General features: G+C 46.2%; 1 protein-coding gene across 1 annotated transcript in view; it reads left to right on the forward strand.

Moving 5' to 3' along the window:
* The window catches only part of LOC140399731 (immunoglobulin superfamily member 1-like), a 49,411-nt gene that overhangs the window by 19,083 nt on the left and 3,557 nt on the right, over positions 1-26,771 (forward strand). The window contains exons 3-4 of the mRNA XM_072489244.1: positions 18,570-18,866; positions 24,097-24,207. Of these exons, the coding sequence (XP_072345345.1) occupies positions 18,570-18,866; positions 24,097-24,207 (408 nt within the window). The remainder of the gene's footprint in view (positions 1-18,569; positions 18,867-24,096; positions 24,208-26,771) is intronic.

The raw sequence follows: 26,771 nt of genomic DNA on the forward strand, positions 1-26,771 counted from the left end.
AACACGAGCTGGACTTGAGTAAAAATGGAGTTCTCTGAAACAGGGAGAATTGGTGCGGAGCTCAGATTCCGTCCGGGCAGGTGCAGTGCGCGGCTAGGCTTCATAAACACCGAGAGAGAGAGCAAAGGAACTGATGTGGTTCGTCTGAGGTAAGGTTGAGCAAATATTACTGGATGCTTGTTTGCAGTTGGTGAGGCGGTATTTGGGAACTGAACTGTGAGGAAGTATTGAGGCGGAGATGAACCTCTCCAGATTGGTGACTGACTGATTGGTGGGTGTTTCTTCCGTTTGAGTCTTTCATGGACCTTAGTTTTGGAGTTGTTCGTATTTAAAATAGAGGACTGTCCCTTTCGTAACCAGGGAAACTAAACACATTTTAAGTGTGCGGCCGGAGCATTCGGCCACGTGGATGATCCACCTGCAATAGAGGGAAATCAGGGACACTTCCATGTGTCCAACTGCAGCTCCTGAATGACCGCATGGTGCCACTGAAGAGGCGGATGGTCTCACTCTGCAGCATCTGTACTGCTGAAGGTATCGTAAATAGCACATTTTCCGGGTTAGTCGTACCGCAAGCAATGGCTGCAGGTCAGAAAAGCATTTCGTGACCACAGGGAAGAGGATTGGACAGGGACATAGATACATAGAAGACAGGATTCGGAGGAGGCATTTTGGCCCTTCAAGCCTGCTCCGCCATTCATCGCGATCATGGCTGATCATCCAACTCAATAGCCTAATCCTGCTTTATCCCCATCGCCTTTGACCCCATTCTCTCCAAGTGCTATAAACAGCCGCCGCTTGAATATATTCAACTACTTCCTCTGGCAACTCATTCAACAGGCCCACCACTCTTTGTGCGAAGTAACAACTCTTTGTGTGTCATTATCTCTGACCGAAATGGTTTACCCTGAATCCTCATGCTGTGACCACTCGTTCTTGACATGCCGATCATTGATAACATCTTCCCTACATCTACCCTGTCTAGTCCTGTTTGAATTTTATAAGGCTCTATGAGATCCCCTTCATTCTTCTGAACTCCAGCGAGGACATTCCCAACCTCGTCAATCTCTCCTCATACCACAGTCCCGCCGTTCCTGGAATCAATCTGGTAAACCTTCGCTGCACTCCCTCGAGAGCAAAAACATCCTTCCACAGGGAAGGAGACCAAAACTGCCCACAATACTCCAAGTGTGGCCTCACCAAGGCCCTGTACAATTGCAGCAACACATCCCTACTTCTATACCCGAAACCTCTTGAAATGAAGGCCAACATACCATGAGCCTTCTTTAACGCCTGCTGCACCTGCATGCTTACCTTCAGCGAATGGTGCACAAGGACACCCAGGTCCCGCTGCACACTCCCCTCTCCCAATTTACAACCATTCATGAACTAATCTGCCTTCCTGTTTTTGCTTCCAAAATGAATAACCTCACACTTATGCAAATTACACTGCTTCTGTCATTGGTTTGCCCACTCGCCTAACCTGCCCACATCTTGCTATAGGTTCCCTGCATCCTCGTCACAATTCGCCTCCCAACTAATTTGGTATCATCTGCAAACCTTGAGATGTTACATTTTGTTCCTTCATCCAAATCATTAATATGCAATATGAATAGCTGGGGTCCCAGCACCGATCCCTGTGGTACCCCACTGGTTACTGCCTGCCAATTTGAAAAAGACCCATTAATCCCTACTCTTTGTTTCCTCTCTGCCAACCAGTTTTCTATCCACCTCAATACATTTCACCCAATCCCATGCGCTTTAATTTTGGACAATAATCACTTATGCGGGACTTGGTCAAACGACATCTGAAAGTCCAAATATACAACATCGACTGGCTCCCCCTTGTCGACTGTACTGGTTACCTCTTCTAAGAATTCTAAAAGATTTGTCAAGCATGATTTTCTCTTCATAAATCCATTCAGATTCTGACTGTTCCTGCCACTGCTTTCTCAATGTTCCGCTATAAAGTCCTGTATAATGGATTCAAGCATTTTCTCCACTACCGATGGACGGCTTACTTGTCTATAATTCCCAGCTTTCTCTCTACCTACTTTTTTGAATATCGGAGAGACGTGAGCTATTCTCCAATCTTCAGGGACAGTTCAGAGTCTATGGAATCCCGGAAGATGATCACCAATGCATCCACTATTTCCAGAGCCACCTCCTTAAGCACTCTGGGATGCAGACGTCACAAAAGGTCAGCCCCTCTCAAACATATATACCGTGTTGGATACTATTGCGAGGGTCTGTCGCTCAGTGGACAGAGCCAGCAGCCATGAGCGTGGCACCAAAATTTGTTCAGCTGCACACCAAGGAAGGCAAAGTACTGGGAGCACTATTGTAAAGAGATAAGTGTGGTCCAGATGAAGAGGGTCCAGAACATATCATTGTTGGTTATCATTCAGGAAAGCCCCAAGGCATTTTACAAGAATACTAAGAGCAAGAGGATGATCAAAGAAACATTGGGGCTCATTAGGGGTCATAGGTACACTCTGTGCATTGCGCCAGAGGACGTGGACGAGGCTGTTAGTGGCTATTGTTCGTCTGTATTTGCTAAGGAGAAAGAGATAGGTAGCTAAATGTGTACATTTGAACGGAAGCGTACTAGAGCACGTTAAGCTTAATAGGGATGAAGTATGTGATATATATGCGGTCACAAAGGTACATAAATCCCCAGAACCTGATGAGATTTGTCCTAAGCTGATATGGGAGGCAAGGGAGGATATTGCACGGGACTGACAGAGGCACCTAAATCTTCGCTGGCCACACATGAACTTCCAGATGATTGGAAGATAGCAGACGTAATTCCTTTGTTCAAAAAGCCAGTACGGTAAGACAGGTAAGAACAAGCCATTCTAGTTATCATCATGTCATTTGTCGGGATATTCCTGGAAAAAGAATTCTGCGCAACAGGATTACTCAACACTGAGATACACGGCTATTAATGATGGGTGGTCAGCATGGATTTGTTCGTCGGAGATCCTTTCTAAGTAATTAAATTCCGTTTTGTTGAAAAGGTAATGAAACATATTGATGAGGGCAGCACAGCTCAGATTTACATCGAGTTCAGTTTGACCTTGTTCAGCGTGCCACATGGAACGATGGTCGAAAATACGGAGGGCCAAAAATTCCAAGGAAAGTTGGCAAATGTGAATCAAAATTGGCTTGTTAATAAGAATCATAGGGTGTTTTGTTTGCTACATGTTTGTTTGTTATTTACAGCATAGAAAAGGGCAAATCAAACCATCGTGTCTGCTCCTACTCCCAAAAGACCTTGCTAGCTGCTCCCGTTCCCCAGGCCTATCTCCATAGCCCTCTAAATGTATAACTTTCATATAGATAGAATTCATATGGAATCCACCTCTCCCACTCCCCTACGCAGCGCATTCAAAACCCATACAACATCTCGTTTGGCACGGTAGCACAGTCTTTACACTGTAGCTTCACAGTGCCAGGGTCCCAGGTTCGTTTCCCGCTTGTCACTGTCTGTGCGGCGTCTGCACGTTCTCCTGGTGTCTGCTTGGGTTTCCTCCTGGTGCTCCGGTTTCCTCCTGCAGTTCCCAAAAGACGTGTTGCTGGGTAATTTGGAGATTTTGAATTCTCCCTCTGTGTATCCAAAAAGGCGCCGGAGTGTGGCGAATAGGAGCTTTTCGCAGTAACTTCATTGCAGTGTTAATGTAAGCCTACTTGTGAAAATGACACAGGTAATTATTATTCTTATTTTTATCTCACTCCTAAGTCTCTTGCTGACCATCTTGAAATTATGACCCCTAGTCACTGAAACAACAACTTGTGTAAGCAGAATGGAGGATTGACTGACTGGCAGAAGTCGGAGAGTGGGGATGAAGCAGTCTTTTTCAGGATGGCAGTCTTGTGTTGGGCGCTCTGGATCCGTGGAACACATACAGGTCACCAACACTTGACATAGCGCAACACTGTTTTATTGAATCATTAACTGTTTAATATACTCTCACTGTGGGTTCACACGATACTAGCTTTAACTAAAGACCTTTGCCTTGTCCTAACCAGTCGATGAACTCGGCACATGGTGAATGTCTGTGCTGCAGGCTGTGAGCTCTGCTCTACTAGCTAGCTGGAAGTTGAATGAGCGGGAACTCTGATGCCTCCTTTCTTTATAGTGCGTGTGCTCTAACTGGCGATTGGCTGCGGTGCTGTGTTTGTTGATTGGCCCCACTGTGTGTCCATCAGTGTGCGTCTGCACCATGATATACTGGTGTATATTATGACATCGTCCCCTTTTATAAAATAACGTACATGTGTGGCAATAAATAGTGTATGGTGAGAATGTCCCTGACTACGTGTGTGCGAAAGACATATTTACAGGACTATGTACATGAGAACTAAGCTATTTACATGGGAAGGTGCCTGGTGCAGAAAAAGAGTACGCAACAAGAATAACGAGATGACCACTATATACAAACCATGTAAAAGATCAAACGGAAGAACAGAACAATTCAGAAAATCTATAAGTCCACAAAGTTCACAAATTAAGTCTCTGAGGTGGGCGACGAATTCTGGGAGACCGCCTCAAGTGTGGTTCGGGAGCCGCCGGTTGAGGAGCGGGCTGGACTGCGTCAGAGTGAGGAGGATGCAGAGTGACCGGGATCTCTGCATAGTCCATGGCAGGGTCATCAGGAGGGCGAGGCGACAGTGCAGGATGACGTAGCGAGCGTGGAACGAGACGAAGGGCGCGTCAATTGTGGCGGAGAATGGAGCCATCTCGTATACGAACCAGGAACGAGCGGGGGGCCACCTGCCGAAGGACAACAGCGGTTGCAGACCAGCCACCATCCGGAAGACGGAAGTGGACGTTGTCATCTGTAGCCAGAGCAGGGAGATCAGCTGCACGGGAGACACGTGCCGCCTTGGGCTGTGCACGAGACAGCTGCATCCGTCGAAGGACCGGAACGTGGTCGAGGTATGGGACAAGAATGGACGGCGCCGTCGTCCTCAGGGTACGACCCATGAGCAATTGGGGTGGCAACAGGCCAGTGGACAGTGGGGCGGAGCGATAGGCCAGCAAGGCGAGGTAGAAATCGGACCCAACATCGGCAGCCTTGCAGAGGAGCCGTTTGAAAATATGGACGCCCTTTTCCGCTTTGCCGTTGGATTGGGGGTACAAGGGACTGGATATCACGTGTGCAAAATTGTACTGCCTGGCAAAGTTGGGCCATTCCTGGCTTGTGAAGCAGGGCCATTGTCCGACATAACCGTGAATGGGATGCCGTGTCGAGCAAAGATGTCCTTACAGGCACGGATGACTGCAGACGATGTGATATCATGCAACCGTATCACCTCCGGGTAGTTTGAAAAGTAGTCCACGATCAGGACATAGTCTCTACCCAGCCCGTGGAACAGGTCGATGCCCAACTTGGTCCAAGGTGACGTGACCAACTCATGGGGCTGCAGTGTCTCACGTGGTTGGGCCGGCTGGAAGCGCTGACAAGTGGGGCAGTTGAGCACTGTGTTGGCTATGTCTTCATTAATGCCGGGCCAGTACACTGCCTCTCGGGCCCGTCGGCTGTGATTCATGTCCTACTAGCTAGCTGCAGTTCGAATGAGCGGGATCTCTGATGCCCCCTGTCTTTGTGCTCTAACTGGTGATTGGCTGCGGTGTTGTGTGTGTTTATTGGTCCCAGTGTGTGTCCATCAGTGTGTGTGCCTGTACCATGATATATTGGTGTATATTATGGCAGGCAGCCGGTGACTAGTGCTGTGCCTCAGGGACCTCTGCTGCGACCAGAACTTTTCACAATATACATTAATGATCTGGACGAAGGAACTGAAGGCACTGATGCTAAGTTTGCAGATGATACAAAGATCTGTCGAGGGACTGGTAGTTAGAGGAAGCATGGGGGCTGCAGAAGGATTTGGGCAAGCTTGGAGAGTGGGCAATGAAGTGACAAATGAAATACAATGTGGAAAAGTGTGAGGCTATGTATTTTGGAAGGAGAAATTTAGGCATAGGCACTTTTCTAAATAGAGAACTGTTTAGGGAATCAGAGGCACAAACGGACAGTTCAGGAATCTCTTAACGTTAACGTGCAGGTTCCGTCGGCAGTTAAGGAAGCAAATGCAATGTTAGCATTCATGTCAAGAGGGCTAGAATACATGACTAGGGATGTACCTTTGAGGCTGTATAAGGCTCTGGTAAGATCCAATTTGGAGTATTGGGAGCAGTTTTGGGCCCCGTATCTAAGGAAGGATGTGCTGGCCTTGGAAAGTGTCCAGAGGAGGTTCACAAGATTGATCCCTGGAATGAAGAGCTTGTCAGATGTGGAACGATTGAGGACTCTGGGTCTGTACTGGTTGGAGTTGAGAAAGATGAGGGGGGATCTTATTGAAACTTACAGGATACTGCGAGGCCTGGATAGAGTGTATGTGGTGAGTATGTTTCCATTTGTTGGAAAGATTTGAACCAGAGGACACCATCTCAAACTAAAGGGACAATCCTTTAAAACAGAGACGAGGAGGAATTTCTTCAGCCAGATGGTGGTGAATCTGTGGAACTCTTTGCCTCAGAAGGTTGTGGAGGCCAAATCACTGAGTGTCTTTAAGACAGAGATAGATAGGTTCTTGATTAATAAGGGGATCAAGGGGTATGGGGATAATGCAAGAGAATGGGGATGAGAAAATATCAGCCATGATTGAATGGCGGAGCAGACTCGAAGGGCTGAGTGGCCTAATTCTGCTCCTATGCCTTATGGTTTTATGGTCTTACTTTGTCAAAATTGTTCAGCATTTTGAACACCTCAATATTCGCCTCTAATCTTGTCTGATCCGAGGAGAACAAGCCCAGTTTCTCCAATCTTCCATTGTATCTAAATTCCTCATCTTTGTAAATTCCAAAATGCCTAAAAATCTTCATTCCTGGTATCATATCATCTGCACTGTCTCCAAGGCCTTAACATCCTTGCCCCGAACTGAATACAGTACTCCAAATGTGGTCTGACCAATCAATTTTAAAAATAAATTCAGAGGACCCAATCATTGTTTTTCCAATTGAGGGGCAACTTTGAGCGGCCAATCCGCCTAAACTACACATCTTTGGTGAAACCTACGCAGACACCGGGGTAACGTGCAAACTCCACACAGATAGTCACCCAGCTCCGTGATTCGAACCTGGGTCCTCGGCGCCATACGCAACAGTGCTAACCACGCTGCTACGAGCTGCCCTTTGACCAATCGTTTGTAGAGGTGCAGCATCACTTGCTTGCTTTTATACTCTATGCCTCTATTTATTAATGATGTGGAGATGCCGGCGTTGGACTGGGGTGAGCACAGTACGAAGTCTTACAACACCAGGTTAAAGTCCAACAGGTTTGTTTCGATGTCACTAGATTTCGGAGCGCTGCTCCTTCCTCAGGTGAATGAAGAGGTCTGTTCCAGAAACACATATATAGACAAATTCAAAGATGCCAGACAATGTTTGGAATGCGAGCATTAGCAGGTGATTAAATCTTTACAGATCCAGAGATGGGGTAACCCCAGGTTAAAGAGGTGTGAATTGTCTCAAGCCAGGACAGTTGGTAGGGTTTCGCAGGCCAGATGGTGGGGGATGAATGTAATGTGACATGAATCCCAGGTCTCGGTTGAGGCCGCACTCATGTGTGCGGAACTTGGCTATAAGTTTCTGCTCGGCGATTCTGCGTTGTCGCGGGTCCTGAAGGTCGCCTTGGAGAACGCTGACCCGGAGATCAGAGGCTGAATGCCCTTGACTGCTGAAGTGTTCCCCGACTGGAAGGGAACATTCCTGCCTGGTGATTTTTGCGCGATGTCCGTTCATTCGTTGTCGCAGCGTCTGCATGGTCTCGCCAATGTACCACGCTTCGGGACATCCTTTCCTGCAGTGTATGAGATAGACAACGTTGGCCGAGTCGCACGAGTATGCACCGCGTACCTGGTGGGTGGTGTTCTCACGTGTAATAGTGGTATCCATGTCGATGATCTGGCACGTCTTGCAGAGATTACCATGACAGGGTTGTGTGGTGTCGTGGTCACTGTTCTGAAGACTGGGTAGTTTGCTGCAAACAATGGTTCATTTGAGGTTGCGCGGTTGTTTGAAGGCAAGTAGTGGGGGTGTGGGGATGACCTTGGCAAGATGTTCATCGTCATCAATGACGTGTTGAAGGCTGTGAAGAAGATGACGCACCACAATACGCCAACATCTTCATGCACAAGTTTGAACAGGACCTACTCACCGCACAGGATCTTCAACCGATGTTATACACCAGATACATCGATGACATTTTATTCCTTTGGACCCACGGCGAAGAATCACTGAAACGACTACACAATGACATCAATAGGTTCCATCCCACCATCAGACTCACCATGGACTACTCTCCAAAATCAGTTGCATTCTTGGACACACTCGTCTCCATCAAGGACGGTCACCTCAGCACTTCGCTTTACCGCAAACCCACGGATAACCTCATGATGCTCCACTTCTCCAGCTTCCACCCTAAACACATTAAAGAAGCCATCCCCTATGGACAAGCGCTCCTTATACACAGGATCAGCTCAGACAAGGAGGAGGGTAACAGACATCTACAGACGTTGAAAGATGCCCTCGTACGAACCGGGTATGGCACTCGACTCATCGATCGACAGTTCCAACGTGCCACAGCGAAAAACCGGACCGACCTCCTCAGAAGACAAACATGGGACACAACCGACAGAATACCCTTCGTCGTCCAGTACTTCCCCGGAGCGGAGAAACTACGTCATCTTCTTCACAGCCTTCAACACGTCATTGATGATGATGAACATCTTGCCAAGGTCATCCCCACACCCCCACTACCTGCCTTCAAACAACCGCGCAACCTCAAACGAACCATTGTTTGCAGCAAACTACCCAGTCTTCAGAACAGTGACCACGACACCACACAACCCTGTCATGGTAATCTCTGCAAGACGTGCCAGATCATCGACATGGATACCACTATTACACGTGAGAACACCAACCACCCACCAGGTACGCGGTACATACTCGTGCGACTCGGCCCACGTTGTCTACCTCATACGCTGCAGGAAAGGATGTCCCGAAGTGTGGTACATTGGCGAGACCATGCAGACGCTGCGACAACGAATGAACGGACATCGCGCAACAATCACCAGGCAGGAATGTTCCCTTCCAGTCGGGGAACACTTCCGCAGTCAAGGGCATTCAGCCTCTGATCTCCGGGTAAGCATTCTCCAAGGCGGCCTTCAGGACCCGCGACAACGCAGGATCGCCGAGCAGAAACTTATAGCCAAGTTCCGCGCACATGAGTGCGGCCTCAACCGGGACCTGGGATTCATGTCACATTACATTCATCCCCCACCATCTGGCCTGCGAAATCATACCAACTGTCCTGGCTTGAGACAATTCACACCTCTTTAACCTGGGGTTACCCCATCTCTGGATCTGTAAAGATTTAATCACCTGCTAATGCTCGCATTCCAAACATTGTCTGGCATCTTAGAATTTGTCTATATATGTGTTTCTGGAACAGACCTCTTCATTCGCCTGAGGAAGGAGCAGCGCTCCGAAAGCTAGTGACATCGAAACAAACCTGTTGGACTTTAACCTGGTGTTGTAAGTACTTTATTTATTAACCCACGCTTCTTAAAAACTGTTTCAACTTCTCTGGCCACCTTCAGAGGATTATGCACTTGTACTCCGAGTTCCCTCTGCTCCTGTACTCACCCCAAAGTCGTCCCATTGAGCCTGTATTGATATTAAGAAGGAGGATGTGCTGGAAATTGTTTAAAGTTTCAGGATTGATAAGTCGCCTGGGCCTAACGGGATATACCCAAGATTAGTACGGAAACTAGGGTGGAGATTATTGCACCAGTGGCGATGATCTTTGTACCCTCACTCTCCATTGGAGTAGTGCCGGATGATTGGAGGGAGGCGAATGTGGTTCCCATGTTCAAAAAAGGGAATGGGGAAATCCCAGGGAATTACAGACCAGTCAGTCTTACGTCTGTGGTGACTAAATTACTGGAAAGGATCCAGAGAGAGAAGTTATGATTATTCAGAAAAACATAGTTTGATTAAAGATAGGCAGCATGGCTTTGTGAAGCGAATGTCATGCCTCACAAGCCTCCTTAAATTCTTTGAGGATGTGACGAGACACATTGATGATGATCGGGCCGTGGATGTAGTATATATGGATTTCAGTAAGGTTTTGATAAGGTTCCCCGTGGTAGACTCAATCAGAAAGTAAGGGGGCATGGGATGCAGGGAAATTTGGCTGTCTGGATACAGAATTGGCTGACCGAAAGAAGTCAGCGAGTGGTAGTGGATGGAATGTATTCCCCCTGGAGATCAGTGACAAGTGGTGCACTGCAAGGATCTGTTCTGGGACCTCTGCTCTTTGTGATTTTTTAAAATGACTTGGATGAGGGAGTGGAAGGGTGGGTTAGTAAGTGTACCGATGACACAGAGGTTGGTAGAGTTGTAGATAGTGTCGAGGGCTGTTGCAGGTTACAAAAGGACATTTACAGGATGCAGAGCTGGGCTAAGAAGTGGAAGATGGAGTTCTACCTTGATAAATGAGAAGTGATTCATTTTGGAAGGTCGAATCTTCATGCTGAATACAGGGTTAAAGGCAGAATTCTTGGAAATGTGGAGGAACAGAGGGATCTTGGGGTCCACGTACATAGATCCCTCAAAGTTTTTACCCAGGTTGATAGGGTTGTTAAGACGGCGTGTGTTGTGTTGGCTTTCATTCACAGGGGGATTGCATCATTAGGGATATTTTTAAATTTATTTTTAATTTTTATAAATTTATAGTACCCAATTCATTTTTTCCAATTAAGGGGCAATTTAGCATGTTCAACCCACCTATCTTACACATCTTTGGGTTGTGGGGGCGAAACCCACGCAAACACGGGCAGAATGACCGACACGGACAGTGACCCAGAGCCGGGATAGAACATGGGACCGCGGCGCCGTGAAACTGCAGTGCTATCACTGAGCCATCGTGCTGCCCTATCATTAGAGACATTTATGTGACTCTGGGACAGGCACATGGTCAGCAGTAAATTGAAGCGCTGTAGGTCAGGTTGATCATAGATTAGGATACATGGTCGGCACAACCTTGTGGGCGAAGGGCCTGTCCTGTGCTGTACTGTTCTATCCTCCATATTCTTTGTTCTATATTGTCTCCGCATGTTGTGACTGCCAAAAAGCATTACCTCATATTTCACTGCATTGATAAAAGGGTTGCATTTGTGACTGAAACCCTTTTACCAGCTGTGTGCCACAGGGATCTCTGCTGGGACCATTGCTGTTTTTTTATTTACATAAACGACTTGGATGTGAAAGTAGAAGGTATAATTAGTAAGTTTGCAGTTGACACGGACATTGGAAATATTCTGGATAGTGAGAAGGAAAGTCTTGGTCCTCAGAATCATATTGATCAGCTCGTAGTCGGGTACAGCCATAACAGTTGGAATTTACTCTGGACCAGTGTGAGCTGATGATTTTTGCGAAGGCTAATAAGGATAGGATATACCCAATTGTAATACGGTAAGTCCATAGGTAGTATTGAGGAACAGGGGATCTCTGGTTGACAAGTCGATGGCTCCCTGGACATGGCAGCACAGGTAGATAGAGTAGTGAAGAATACACGCTGAACTTTGCCTTCATTACCTGGAACATTGAATAAAGGAGCAGGGAGTTATTGGTACAAATTTAGTACATTGCTTCGACAACAGATGGAATATTGTGTGTAGTTCTGATCGGTACACCATCGGAAGGACGTGGTTACACTGGAGAGGGTGCAGAGGAAATTCACAAGGATGCTGCCTTGGGTAGAACGTTTCAACTATGAAAACAGTCTGGATAGGCTTTATTTGGTTTCTCTGTAACAGAGGAGGATGAGGGAAGGATCTGATAGAGATATTCAGAGGCAGAGATAGGGGGAATCGTGATAATTTTTTCCCAGGGAATCCCAAAGGCGATATGTTTCAGATGAGGAATGAATTGCTCGGAGGGGAGTTGATAATAAACATTATTTCACCCAAAGTGTCGTTGGAATATGAGTAAAAGCAAGTTTTCAGAATAATCTGGACAAGCACTGAAATCGCCAAGCTGTAGCTTGTGAACCATGTGCTGGTTTATAACATTAGTATTGAATGATATTTCATGCACTGAGAACCCGGGTTCGAACCAGGCCCCTGTTTCACTGTCTAAGTGGAGTTTGCACATTCTCCCCGTGTTTGCGTGGGTTTCGCCCCCACAACACAAAGATCCAGAGCCGGGATCGAACCTGGGACTGAGGCGCTATGAGATAGCTGGGCTAACACACTGCCCCACCGTGCTGCCCATGTATGTAAGACCTCGTAAGGCCGGCAAATTATCTTCCCTTAAGTCTATAAGTGAGTCCGCTCCGTTTTTCGTGGTCATCATTCGGTGTTAATTGAATTGAAATCTTACTATCTGCTGGGTGGAATTCGAACACTAGTCCGTAGCGCATTACCCTGGGGCTCGAGGTTACTCATCCAGTAACCATACCACTGTGAGAGCTGCTTGGCTGGACGAGAATGCTTGCTTAATTGAAAACAAGGCATCCAAGGCATTTGTTTTTTTCGGTAATTGGTAATTAAATTTAATTCGTGCGCTATTTTAAAGTAAAATTACATATTTAGTCATGTAATTAAAAGCTGCTCGTTTTGATTGGGTGTAAGTTAATTGCGCTTCTGAATTAGGAGTCAGCTGTGTCCCTCTGTACTGAAGCTGGTTAACTGCCCAACTGGATTGATTCAGTTATCAAAATCCTTGTTTCGGGCACGCTGTGAGGCGGAGGGCAGCTTCAGAGTTGCTTTCCTGAACTGTCAGTGCAGCTTGGATAAACCACAGTGTGTTGGGGTTGAGTGAAAACAGTGTTGATTCAAACAGGAGAAGATAAAGCTAAAACGTGATAGACGGCGCATTGGTACAGTGGTTGGCACTGCTGCCCCACAGCGCCAGGGGCCCGGGTCCATTTCGGGTCTCGGCTGACTGTCTGTGTGGAATTTGCATTTCCCCCCGTGTCTGCGTGGGTTTCCTCCTAGTGCCCCGATTTCCTCCGACAGTGCAATGATGTGCAGATTAGGTGGATTGGCCATCTTTAATTTCCCTTAGGATCCAAAAGTTTTGGTGGTGTTAGCGGGTGATCGTAATAAGGTGGGACTGTTTCAGAGGGTCGGTGCAGACTCGATGTTCCAAAAGGCCTCCCACTGAACTGTATGGAGTCGAAGATGAAAACTACTGAGTGCGGAGTTCAGGCTCAGTCCGAGCTTCAGAAACGCCGATTCAGAGCTGGTCTGAAGATTCGGGGTAAGATTGGGTTGGGAACTTGTTACCAGATGCGCTGCCTCTAGTTAGTAAAGTCGCATTTGTGAAATGACTGCAGAGTACTCCAGAACAAGAACAGCCGGTGAGGTGGGGGCAGAGGCCAATGAGATTTCCCTATCCAGAAAGTGAGATGCGGTAATGCAGGTCGCTGATTGGTGACTTTCATTTCAGGTGTGAGTTTCTTCCACTTACCTCTATTCTCTTTAGAATAAGATCCCCTGTGTAAGCAGTACTCTGAATTTAATGGAATCTAAGAAGTATTTTAAAGGATCTTGAAAGAGAACTCAGCGTTGTGAAATGATCCTTCTGAAATATGTCGTAAATCAGAGACATTTCTCGTGTTTCTGATCACTGGAACTGTGTCCAACTGCAGCTCCTGATTATCCGCAATGCATGACGGGAGCTGCACATGAACGAACTATTGAGCATCCGTGGTGATGATGACGTTGTAGATATCACTTTTAGCAAGCATGCCGCAACACAAGTCATGGTTGCCCAGGCGGAGAAGCAGTGGCAGACCGTCAGGTGGAGTGGTAGCCGGAGGCAGGTAGTGCACGGGTTACACGCATGTGGTCATCCCCATCTCAGACAACTATATCGTCTTAGATAGTATTGGGATAGGAGGCCTTTCAGGCTAAATAATCAATCGCTGTGTTAGTGGCCGCGCGGGTGCACAGCGGAGGAGAAAAATATTGGGAGATCGTCACTCATCGCGGACTCGATTGTAAAGGAAGCCGGATTGCGTTTCTGTGGCCAGAAACAGGCCCTATAATTGTTTATTTCCTTTTTTGTGCCTTGAGAGCAGTGTGATGTGGGAGGGGATTAGCCAGTGGCCGTGGTGCATGTCCTTACCACTGACATGGGCAGACAAAGGGATGAGATCCTGCAGCAGGAATTTAGGGAGTACTGCAGGTGGAATGAATCGCATTGACATTTGTGATGCTGAAGACCTCCAGAGGAGACCGAGATGGATCATCCACTCGGCACTTCTTGCTGCAGATTGTTGTGAATGTCTCAGCCTTGTCTTTTGCATATCTGTCCCGGGCAGCTTCATCATTAACGACATGGATATTTGCTGCGTTGGGAGTCAAGGGAGAAGATTGCGGGGGCCCATTCAGAGATATTTATGTATTTGCTGACCGCAGGTGAATTGCCAGATGGAGGATCGCTAATGAGGCACCTTCATTCAAAAAGCGCGGCAGTGATATACCACGTATTTACAGGGCTGTACGTTATTGGTACGGAAATATTGTGGTTGGGGGGGGGGGGGGGGGGGATCCTGTGGCACAGGAGTAATCAACGCTTGGACAGAAAACGATTTTTCAGGGATAGTCAGCGCGGATTGGTGGTGGAACATCCTGTCCAACTAATTTCATTTAGTTGTATGAAAAGGTAAATAAATATATTGTTGAGGGTAGTTGACGTGGTTAACATGAACATAAATGAGTGATTTGAGAAGAACCCACTGGGAAAATTGCCCCAAAGGTTTAAAGCCATTGGATTCAAGCTGGAAAAATGTATTCAATGTTTTGTTGTTAACAGGAGGCAAAGGGTGATGGTAGAGTTGCTTTGGTGATTGGAAACCTGTCACCATCAGTGTACGACAGGGATCGGTGCTGCGACCCTTGATGTGTATATTCAAGAAATTAAGTATATGCCGAAGGTATACGGAATACAGATGACACGGAATTTGGTGGTGATGATAGTGAAGAGGATAGCCATGCGACAGACTGATATTGATCACCTGGAGAGTTTGGCAGAGCAAAGACAGATGCAATTTAATCCTGAGAAGTGTGAGGCGATGCATTTTGGGAGTTCGATTAGGGGTATTATCTGCAAAATGATTGACAGATCCCGAGGGAGTATTGAAGAAAGAAAAGACTTTGCTCTACGAGTCCATGAATACCTGGAGGTGGAGGAACAGGTAAACAGGGTGGTGAAGAAGGCATACGGAATGCTTGCCTTCATTATCTGATGCTTAGGATATAGGAACAGGGAAGCTTTGGTCAAACTTTATACATCAATTGTCATGCCACAGAAGGAATGTTGTGCGCAGTTCTGATCACCACAGCATCGGAAGGAACTTGTTGCACTGGAGGCTGTGCAGAGGAGATTCCCCAGGTTGTTGCCAGCGATGGAACGTTTCAGCTCTGAGGAAAGACTGTGTTTGTTTTCATCGCAGTAGCGGATGCTGAGGGGAGAACTGAGAGATGTGCAAACAATTTAGAGAGATAGATAGGATAGATGGTCCGAATCTTTACCACATTGAAGACGTGTCAAAGCTAAGGGGGTAAAATATTAACGGGAGGAATAAGTGGTGTATGGGGACCTGCAGAAACTTTATTTTATACCCAGAGTGTGGTGGAAATGTCGGATCGCGCTGACAGAGAGGGTGGTGTGCACAGGTACACTTGCAACATTTAAGTAGCATTCGAACTAACACTTAAATCGCAGAGGCATAGTAGGCTGTGCACCAAGAGTTGTTAAATGGAATTAGTACAGATTGGGGCTTGATCGGCATAGACAACGTGGGGCGAATTGCCTGTTTCTGTGTTATGCGACTCGCGACTCGATGATCACTCTGCCAGCGACTTCCCAATTACTTCATCAAAACAGATCATTTATTTATGTAATTTCCAGGAAACGTTGTCTTAATCTTCCTTGCACTGCCAAGGGAAAGGGAGATGTTCAATTTACTAGTCCTAACTTATGTCCCTCATTCCTGGAAGCATTTGAGTCAATGACCTCCAAATCACTTTCCAAGACCTGGCCATCATGTATAGAGTTTCATGCTCAGAATTGGATACAAGATGTTACTATTATTTTATGAAGCTTTTGCATAAGTTCCATGTTGCCATAAGAAACATCGAAAATAGGAGAAGGGGTGGCCATTCAGCCTTCGAGCCTGCTCCGCCATTTATTATAATCATGGTTGATCATCCAACTCAATGGACTAATTCTGCTCCCCCCCCCCCCTCCCCACCCCACGCACCCGCATGTTCTCCAATCTCCCTCACCCGAAGTCATATATCTAACTGGTTTTGAAAACATACAATGCTTTGGTCTCAACTGGCTTCCAGTGGTAACGAATTCCACCGACTCTCCACTTCTGAGGGGATAGATTTCTCCTTATCTCTGTACAAATTGTCTACCCGTATCCTCGGACTGTGACCCATCGTTCTGGACACCCCCACCATCGGGAACATCCTTCCTGCAATCACCCTGTCTCGCCCTATTGGAATGTTATAGGTTTCCAGGAGATCCCCCTCGTTCTTCAGAACTCCAGCGAATGAAATCCAACCGATGCAGTCTGTTCTCATTCGTTAGTCCCGCCATCCAATGAATCAGTCTGGTAAGCTTTCGATGTACTCCCTCGAGAGCAAAGACTCTGTTCTCAGATAAGGAGACAAAAACTGCAAATAATATTCCAGTTGCTAATTCAGCAAGTCCCTGTACAATTGCAGCCAGGCACACCTGATCCTGTACCCGAATCCTCCTGCAAGAATATAATTTCCCTTCTTTACCACGTGCTGTATCTTCCTGCTGGTCTTGAGTGACTGGTGTGCAAGGGCACTCGGGTCTCATTGTACATTACCCTCTCCTAATTTATGAACATTCATATAACAGTATCCCCTCTTGTTTTTCTGAACAAAGTGGATGCAAATGCGTTCATCAAAATGATGCTGCACCTACCATTAATTTGCTCACTTATTCAATTGTCCAAATCACAGCGGAGGATCTCTGCAACCTGCAGGAAGTTCACCCTCCCACTGAACTTGGTGTCATCTGCAAATTTGGCGATATTATTTGTTCGATTTCATTTGTCCCTTTTCTGTGTAATGTACATATCTTGATTGAGTGATTTATTGTCACATGTACCAAAGTACAGTGAAACTAGTTTTCTGCGACCAAGAGAACGTACACAGTACATAGTAGACAAAAAGTATAATCAACTAAGTACATCCACATGTAGTACATCGACAAATAATGATTGGTAAAAGTACGGAACAAGGGCCAAACAAAGCAAACACATGAGCAAGTGCAGCATAGGGCGTCGTGAATAGTGTTCTTACAGGGAACAGATCAGTTCGAGGGAGAGTTGTTGAGGAGTTTAGTAGCTGTGGGGAAGAAGCTGCACGTATATCTGGATGTGCGGGTATTCAGACTTCTGTATCCTGCCTGGTGAAAGGGTCTGGATGAAGGCAATGGCTGGGTGGGAGGGGTCTCGGATAATGCTGTCTGAATTCATGAGGCAGCGGGAGGTGTAGACAGAATCAATGTGGGGGTGGCAAGCTTGTGTGATGCGTTGGGCTGATTTCACCACACTCTGCAGTTTCTTGCGATCTTGGGCCGAACAGTTGCCATACCAAGCTGTTATGCAACCGGATAGGATGCTTTCTATGGCACATTTGCAGAAGTTTGTGAGATTTGAGGGAGACATGACGACTTTTTTTAGCCTCGGCAGGAACAAGATATGAATTGGGCTTTCTTGACTTTTGCGTCAAAGTGAAGGAACCTGGACAGACTGCTGGTGATGGTGATGGCCAGGTATTGAAGCTGCCGACCGTATTCACTTCGGAGCTATTGATGTGGCAAATTGTACTGCACTGTACTTTGGTGCATGCCTTCAGTACAAGTACAAGTCTGTAGGAATATCCGCAGGTCCTCTAACCTCTACAGTGTCCAATTCCTTTTGCCGTTTCTTGAGATCACGACTGCTGTTTTGAATTAGCTGAGGACCGGCACACACCATCCGAAAGAACAACCGAGACCCACACTCCGACACTACCCCAGTAACCCCACCTAACCTCTCGGACATTAAGGGCAGTTTGTCACTGCCATTCCATCTAACCTGCATATATTTGTATTGTGCACCCGGGGGAAACCCATGCAGACACGGGTGGAATGTGCAAACTACACAGTGACAATCGCCCAAGGCCGACATTGAACCTGGGTCCCAGATGCTGTGAGACACCGGTGATAACCAGTGTGCCACCGTGCCCCAAATCAAAACGCTGGGACTCTGGAGCACAACCCATTGACAGTACTACGGCCCCACTGCCTCCCTGACTGATCAGTCCTTCACATTCTATAGCATCCTGTTATCTCTGTCTCCTTTTCAATTAGGTAATTCGACTAAAGTTCTGAATATTAATAACCTGATTCAGTGTTGAATATGTAATGACCGTCACTATTTCTTTCTGTCCAACTGCAGGTCTGAATAAACCACGTTTCTCAGTGGATTCCTATGTTATTGCTGACGGTGAAAGTGTCACGTTTAACTGCTCCAGCTCCCAGGACAGTCCTGGGATTGCATTTTACTTATACAGACAAGGACAATCGAATTCTGTCAACGTTAAATCTCCTGCTGCAGGAATGCATTCTGTCACCTTCACCATCAATAAAATCGATCACTCCAAAATAGGATATTATACCTGTCGGTATGAAGCGGAGGTGAACAGAACCCGGCTATGCTCGACCCCCAGTGACCCTTTGAGCATCAGTGTAAGAGGTGAGTGATATGCACAGTCAATATATCCACCTGATTATGGATAATGTGTTCCTGTTTTAATTCAGACATGAGATGTTATCTCGTTAAACTAACCGGTGCACTTCGCAATTCAAGCTGACATGAAAATAGGAACACAGTGCTCTGGTGTTAAATCTTGGCACAGACTACACCGAGAATCAAATGTGTACATGATCTAATATCTGGCAGCAATAAATCATCTGCCTCCTGGTTGGCACAGGTTAGCTGTGTCATGGGGAAGTCCACGCTTCAAAGCCAAAAATCAAGATATTTCCAAATGTAAACTGAGAGTTCTGCTGCATAATACCAGCAGATGCATTGAGACAAGATCCACATCCCAGCACCTTGCCAACTCCATTCCTGATTGGCTGCCGTTGAAGGATCATTTTTACGGAGCACCATTCTGAGGGCGGAGGATAGACAGACTGGGGTAAATTATCCAAATTGGAGAAAGACGGAAATACTGTTTGTAATGTGCCACAAGTTTAGAAATGGTTACAATTCGTACATGGAGAGCGGAGCATGTTGTTAGAGACATTCCTTTTGATTTCCCTTTGCCCCATTTATTTTATGTAATTTTCTTTGTTCCGTGGACTCATAATGTTTTATTTATTTTCTATAAATTTAGAGTACCCAATTCATTTTTTCCAATTAAGGAGCAATTTAGCGTGGCCAATCCAACTACTCTGCACAGCTTTGGGTTGTGGGGGCGAAACCCACGCACATACAGGAACAATGTGCAAACTCCACACAGACAGTGACCCAGAGCTGGGATCGAACCTGGGACCACAGCGCTGTGAGGCTGCGTGCTACTCACTGCGCTACCGTGCTGCCCCCGTGGACCATGATGTATAGAATCAGTGGACTCAAGCTGAAGCAACCTGATCGTCAGGCCTGTTTGACACAGCTTTTGTATTTTGGAGATGGAAATAGAAACTCCTCGGTGGTGGGTAAATCTATTGGTTTTAAACAAAAGGGCAACTTAGCGTGGCAAATCCACGGACCCTGCACATTTTTGGCCTTTCGTATTAAGACTCCCACAAACACGGGGCAAATGAGCGAACTCCTCACGGAGACTGACCCGGGGTATCTCTGGAACCAAGGTCCTTGGCGCTACTATTGCGCTACATGTGTCCCGGGCGCCGGGTGAATATTAAGATCTGCATTGGTGGAAGTTGGTTCGATTGGTCTGTTGGCAACCTATGGGTTGTCCAGCGACAGTCTTCTCTCTGACAAGAGTCACTGATTAGTTCTAGCGGAATGTTTCTGAGAGAGCTGAACAAAAGTGCTGTAAACACTGGTGGGAAACGTTTCAGTGAAAATTAAATCCGTGCCAAAGGAAGTCGACACCATTTCGAAAGCGCATTGCTAAAGACCCTTCATCATTTTGATTTATGTGTCCGGTATGGTAATAAACACAGCCTAATCTTTCAGAACCATAATCTGCCCTGGTTTATAGAAATATGTAAAACTCAGATGCAAGATGGCTCCTTTAGAATTCATTGATGGTACGTTTCAATATTAAATTTTCCCATATTCCTGACAAGGACCAGATTATGGTGGATAGATTCTCAATTATTTACAGTTGGTAAGTGGCAGATAGAAGAATTCCGGCAACACAAGTAGAGGGAAAGGATAGATAAATGGATGTGCGCTTTGTTTTTTGCGTTACCTTGCTTGGTTTGAAACGTCCTTCAAATAAAGTTTCATTCCTTCAGGTGGGATGGGGGACGGGACGGGGAAAGTTATGTTAGATTCTGTCCTTTTCAGTTCCTTATGCTACCATTTATTTTATTATTTTGTTCCGTGGACCCATAATTAAAATGTGCCTGAAGAAAAGCCTGTTCATCATGCCAGTGCTTACCACGTTTTCTACTTCGGAGAGACACCGAGACTATTATAAGAACCAACTTGGGAGGACGTCATTTCGTGTGGCTGCCCGTCAGTCTGTGGGCTGGCGAGTAATACGGTTCTGCCTGGCAACAGTCAGTGACTGGTTCATGTGCGATTCTTCTGAGAAGCTAGGCAGAAGATTCGACCTTGAAAGGGGGAGGAGCTCTTTTTCTCTCGCTCCTTGCTGAATTAGAAAAACTAGTCTGTTGTTCAAAAACCAGTGAGCACCTGACATATCATTACTCCTAATTTAAAATGATGTTGATTCAAAAAGAAAGTAGACAACATTCGCCGAAAATATCCTTTCAAGCCCAGAAGGAACAAGTATCAAAACGAAATCTTGAACTCTTGAAAGACGTGAACTGAAAGCAGGCGCAATGCTTTAGAGATCCTTTCACGATGTTATTTTATTTTACTGTGTTCTCACTCCACAACTCTTTTCCTCAATGTTGTCTGCCGCCGTGAGTGTGTGTCTGAGTGTGACTACGTGTGTGTGTCTGTGTGTGAGCCCGTGTATGTCTGTGTGTGTCTGTGTCTGAGTGAGTGAGTGTGTCTCAGTGTGTGGTAGGGGGGGCTATTTGGAAAGTGGGGGCTGAGTTGAGAAAAGTGGCAGTTATATTTTTGTCATTGTACTTACAGTACTGTTAAAATACATTGTTGGTATTAAACTTATAAACCTGATGACTTCAATGTATTGGGCTAAGTCAAGGTCGTCAGGTGTTTTGAAAGTACACTTAATTTCCCTCCTGTCACGTCACTCGGTCACGTGGGTTGGCATGGACAGCGCAGGCGCCCAGTGGAGTTTGAGAATGTTAACAGGTGATTGAATGGAATTGCTCAGTATCATGAAGGATTCTTTTAGGATAAGTATACACCGCAGGGCAAGAGTTATAGCTGGGGGAAGGGCAATTATGATGCCATTAGACGTGACTTGGGGGGGGGGGGGGATAAGGTGGAGAAGTAGACTGCAAGTGTTGGGCACACTGGATAAGTGGGGCTTGTTCAAGGATCAGCTACTGCGTGTTCTTGATAAGTATGTGCCGGTCAGTCAGGGAGGAAGGCGTCGAGCGAGGGAACGGTGGTTTACACAAGGAATTGGAATCTCTTGTTAAGAAGAAGAAGGAGGCCTATGTGAAGATGAGGTGTGAAGTTTCGGTTGGGGCGATGGATAGTTACAAGGTAGCGAGGAAGGATCTAAAGAGAGAGCTAAGACGAACAAGGAGGGGACATGAGAAGTATTTGGCAGGAAGGATCAAGGAAAACCCAAAAGCTTTCTATAGGTATGTCAGGAATAAGCGAATGACTAGGGAAATAGTAGGACCAGTCAAGGACAGGGATGGGAAATTGTGTGTGGAGTCTGAAGAGATAGGCGAGATACTAAATGAATATTTTTCGTCAGTATTCCCTCAGGAAAAATATAATGTTGTGGAGGAGAATGCTGAGCCCCAGGCTAATAGAATAGATGGCATTGAGGTACGTAGGGAAGAGGTGTTGGCAATTCTGGACAGGCTGAAAATAGATAAGTCCCCGGGACCTGATGGGATTTATCCTAGGATTCTCTGGGAGGCCAGGGAAGAGATTGCTGGACCTTTGGCTTTGATTTTTATGTCATCATTGGCTACAGGAATAGTGCCAGTGGACTGGACGACAGCAAATGTGGTCCCTTTGTTCAAAAAGGGGAGCAGAGACAACCCCGGCAACTATAGGCCGGTGAGCCTCACTTCTGTAGTGGGTAAAGTCTTGGAGGGGATTATAAGAGACAAGATTTATAATCATCTAGATAGGAATAATATGATCAGGGATAGTCAGCATGGCTTTGTGAAGGGTAGGTCATGCCTCACAAACCTTATTGAGTTCTTTGAGAAGGTGACTGAACAGGTAGATGAGGGTAGAGCAGTTGATGTGTTGTATATGGATTTCAGCAAAGCGTTAGATAAGGTTCCCCACGGTAGGCTATTGCAGAAAATACGGAGGCTGGGGATTGAGGGTGATTTAGAGATGTGGATGAGAAATTGGCTAGCTGAAAGAAGACAGGGGGTGGTGGTTGATGGGAAATGTTCAGAATGGAGTACAGTCACAAGTGGAGTACCACAAGGATCTGTTCTGGGGCCATTGCTGTTTGTCATTTTTATCAATGACCTAGAGGAAGGCGCAGAAGGGTGGGTGAGTAAATTTGCAGACGATACTAAAGTCGGTGGTGTTGTCGATAGTGTGGAAGGATGTAGCAGGTTACAGAGGGATATAGATAAGCTGCAGAGCTGGGCTGAGAGGTGGCAAATGGAGTTTAATGTAGAGAAGTGTGAGGTGATTCACTTTGGAAGGAATAACAGGAATGCGGAATATTTGGCTAATGGTAAAGTTCTTGAAAGTGTGGATGAGCAGAGGGATCTAGGTGTCCATGTACATAGATCCCTGAAAGTTGCCACCCAGGTTGATAGGGTTGTGAAGAAGGCCTATGGAGTGTTGGCCTTTATTGGTATAGGGATTGAGTTCCGGAGTCGGGAGGTCATGTTGCAGCTGTACAGAACTCTGATACGGCCGCATTTGGAGTATTGCGTACAGTTCTGGTCACCGCATTATAGGAAGGACGTGGAGGCTTTGGAGCGGGTGCAGAGGAGATTTACCAGAATGTTGCCTGGTATGGAGGGAAAATCTTATGAGGAAAGGCTGATGGACTTGAGGTTGTTTTAGTTGGAGAGAAGAAGGTTAAGAGGAGACTTAATAGAGGCATACAAAATGATCAGGGGGTTGGATAGGGTGGACAGTGAGAGCCTTCTCCCGCGGATGGAAATGGCTGGCACGAGGGGACATAACTTTAAACTGAGGGATAATAGATATAGGACAGAGGTCAGAGGTAGGTTCTTTACGCAAAGAGTAGTGAGGCCGTGGAATGCCCTACCTGCTACAGTAGTGAACTCGCCAACATTGAGGGCATTTAAAAGTTTATTGGATAAACATATGGATGATAATGGCATAGTGTAGGTTAGATGGCTTTTGTTTCGGTGCAACATAGTGGGCCGAAGGGCCTGTACTGCGCTGTATTGTTCTATGTTCTATGTTCTATGTTTATTGGATAGGTAAGGAATGCATCAATTTCCTGGGACAAGCGGTGGCGCAGTGGCGTGTTCACTCGACTAGTAATCGAGAAACACATGACAATTTTCTGGAGTCATGGATTCCAATCATGCGACGAGAGCTGTTAGAAATTCAGTTCAACTAAAATCTAAAATATTTAATGGAAATGTTAAAACACATCCCGTTCACTACTGGCCTATGACGCACTAAAATGGTCATTCATTTTCTCCTCATAATCTTTTAGTTTCCAGTTCAATCCCAATCCGTTTCAGTCTCGCTGCATTGATCGTGTTAGGGATCGTGATTATTCTGGGACTAGAGTTTATTCCGATCAAGAGAAAGCCAGTTCCTGCAGGTATGTTTGAAAACCTACCGGATAGATTGATCAATTCATGTTGGATATAATAGTAACATACCAATGCAAACTGCTACTCACAGAGTAAGTATTAAGTCTTCGTTATTGAATGCTGTCAATTTAAATAAGGCCGTATAGAGTCTGAAACAATCAGACAATATGTTCTCAGTCATTGTCAAAAAAGAGATGTGAAATACATATATTTGTTAAAGTATATGTACACTGAATGTACATATATAATTATAGTTCTTTGTTTACATGCATATACTTTCTTGTTATTGAGAAAACCAGTTGAAATTGCTACTCGTGACAGATATCTGAACATTTACACATCAGTCACATTTCCACTAAGTAGATATGTACGTAGTTCCCTTTAACATTTAACCACAATACCATCTGAAATTCGGCAGCTGCTGGATTTACATTTATTCAAAACACACTGTTGAACTCGGGATGAACATCTCACCTAAACCAGGAATATCAAGATGGTGAGGTTAACTGAAATGATCACTATGTCTCAAATACAAAGAGTTACATCAAATTCAGCCAGCAACATGTAGCGATGGAATTCAACCGTGAATGGAAAAAGATAGTTATTGAATTATATTGAATTATCCAGCAGAGGGCAGTAGAGCGGAGCTGCTGATTGGCTGTTGCGGGGGTAATTTGCATACTTCCGTGTGCTCACCCTTACTTGAAGGTAGTTTGTGGAGGAGTTGTTGTCAAGTGACACTTAAACCCGGAACACTTCTTCAGTGTTTCCGTCCCTACCCCCTCCTCTAACCAAAAACAAAACAACCGCTGTAAAGAACACGAGGAAGGCTCGAGGGCAGGTAGAAGTCGAAAGAAGTTGAACCGTGACGTCACAGCCTGCAGGTAAGGGACTGGCTGGTGACTGGTAAGTAGCTTTTCTTTTATTTTCCCTCAGGTGTTATCTTGTGGGGCGCAGAGGTTGCCGAGTGAGTGCTTGCTGAGAAGGGGAGTGAATAACAGGTAAGCTCTTTCTTTCTTTTTCTTTTTTTTATCTAGAGGGGATGGCAGGGAACGTAGTGCAATGTTCCTTCTGCAGAATGTTTGAGGTGAGGGACGCCGTCAGTGCCCCTGCTGATTTCATCTGTGGGAAGTGCACCCGTATCCAGCTCCTCAGAAACCGCGTTAGGGAACTGGAGCTGGAGCTGGATGAACTTCGGATCATTCGGGAGGCAGAGGTGGTCATAGATAGAAGCTTCAGGGATGTAGTTACTCCGAAAAATAAAGATAGATGGGTGACGGTGAAAGGGGCTGGGAGGAAGCAGTCAGTCTAGGGATCTCCTGTGCTCGTTCCCCTTAGTAACAAGTATATCGCTTTGGATACTGTTGGGGGTCGACGACTTACCAGGGGTAAGCCATGGGGTACAATTCTCTGGCTCAGAATCTGTCCCTGTTGCTCAGAAGGGAAGGGGGAGAGGAGTAGAGCATTAGTCATTGGAGACTCCATAGTTAGGGGGATTGATAGGAGATTCTGTGGGAACGAGAGAGACTCGCGGTTGGTGTGTTGCCTCCCAGGTGCCAGAGTGCGTGATGTCACGGATCGTGCATTCGGGATCCTTAAGGGGGAGGGGGAGCAGCCCCAAGTCGTGGTCCACATAGGTACCAACGGCATAGGTAGGAAAAGGGATAGGGATGTAAGGCAGGAATTCAGGGCGCTAGGGTGGAAACTTAGATCTAGGACAAACAGAGTTATTATCTCTGGGTTGTTACCCGTGCCACGTGATAGCGAGACGAGGAACAGGGAGAGAGAGGAGTTCAACGTGTGGCTACAGGGATGGTGCAGGAGGAAGTGTTTCAGGCTTCTGGATAATTGGGGCTGATTCTGGGGTCGGTGGGATCTCTACAAAAGGGATGGTCAACGCCTGGATCAGAGGGATACCAATATCCTGGGGGGAGGGGCGGATTTGCTAATGCTCTTCGGGAGGGTTTAAACTAGTTCAGCAAAGGCTTGGGAACCTGAATTGTAGCTCCAGTATATAGGAGGTAGAGAGTAGTGAGGTCATGAGTAAGGTTTCAAAGTTCCAGGTGTGTACCGGCAGGCAGGAATGTGGTTTAAAGTGTGTCTTCTTCAATGCCTGGAGCATCCGGAATTAGGTGGGTGAACCTGCGGCATGGGTTGGTACCTGGGATTTTGATAATGTGGCCATTTCGGAGACATGGATAGAGCAGGGACAGGAATGGCTGTTGCAGTTGCCGGGGTTTAGATATTTCATTAAGCTCAGGGAAGGTGGTAAAAGAGGGGGAGGGTTGACATTATTAGTCAAGGACAGTATTACGGTGGCAGAATGGAACTTTGATGATGACTCGTCCACTGAGGTAGTATGGGCTGAGGTTAGAAACGGGAAAGGAGAGGTCACTCTGTTAGGGGTTTTCTATAGGCCTCCGAAAAGTTCCAGAAATGTAGAGGAAAGGATTGCAAAGATGATTCTGGATAGGAGCGAAAGCAACAGGGTAGTTGTTATGGGGAACTTTAACTTTCCAAATATTGAATGGAAACGTCATAGTTCGAGTACTTTTGTTGTGTCTGTTTTTGT

The sequence above is a fragment of the Scyliorhinus torazame genome, chromosome 23 (genome assembly GCF_047496885.1).
Source record: "Scyliorhinus torazame isolate Kashiwa2021f chromosome 23, sScyTor2.1, whole genome shotgun sequence".
NCBI classification, from domain to species: Eukaryota; Metazoa; Chordata; class Chondrichthyes; order Carcharhiniformes; family Scyliorhinidae; genus Scyliorhinus; species Scyliorhinus torazame.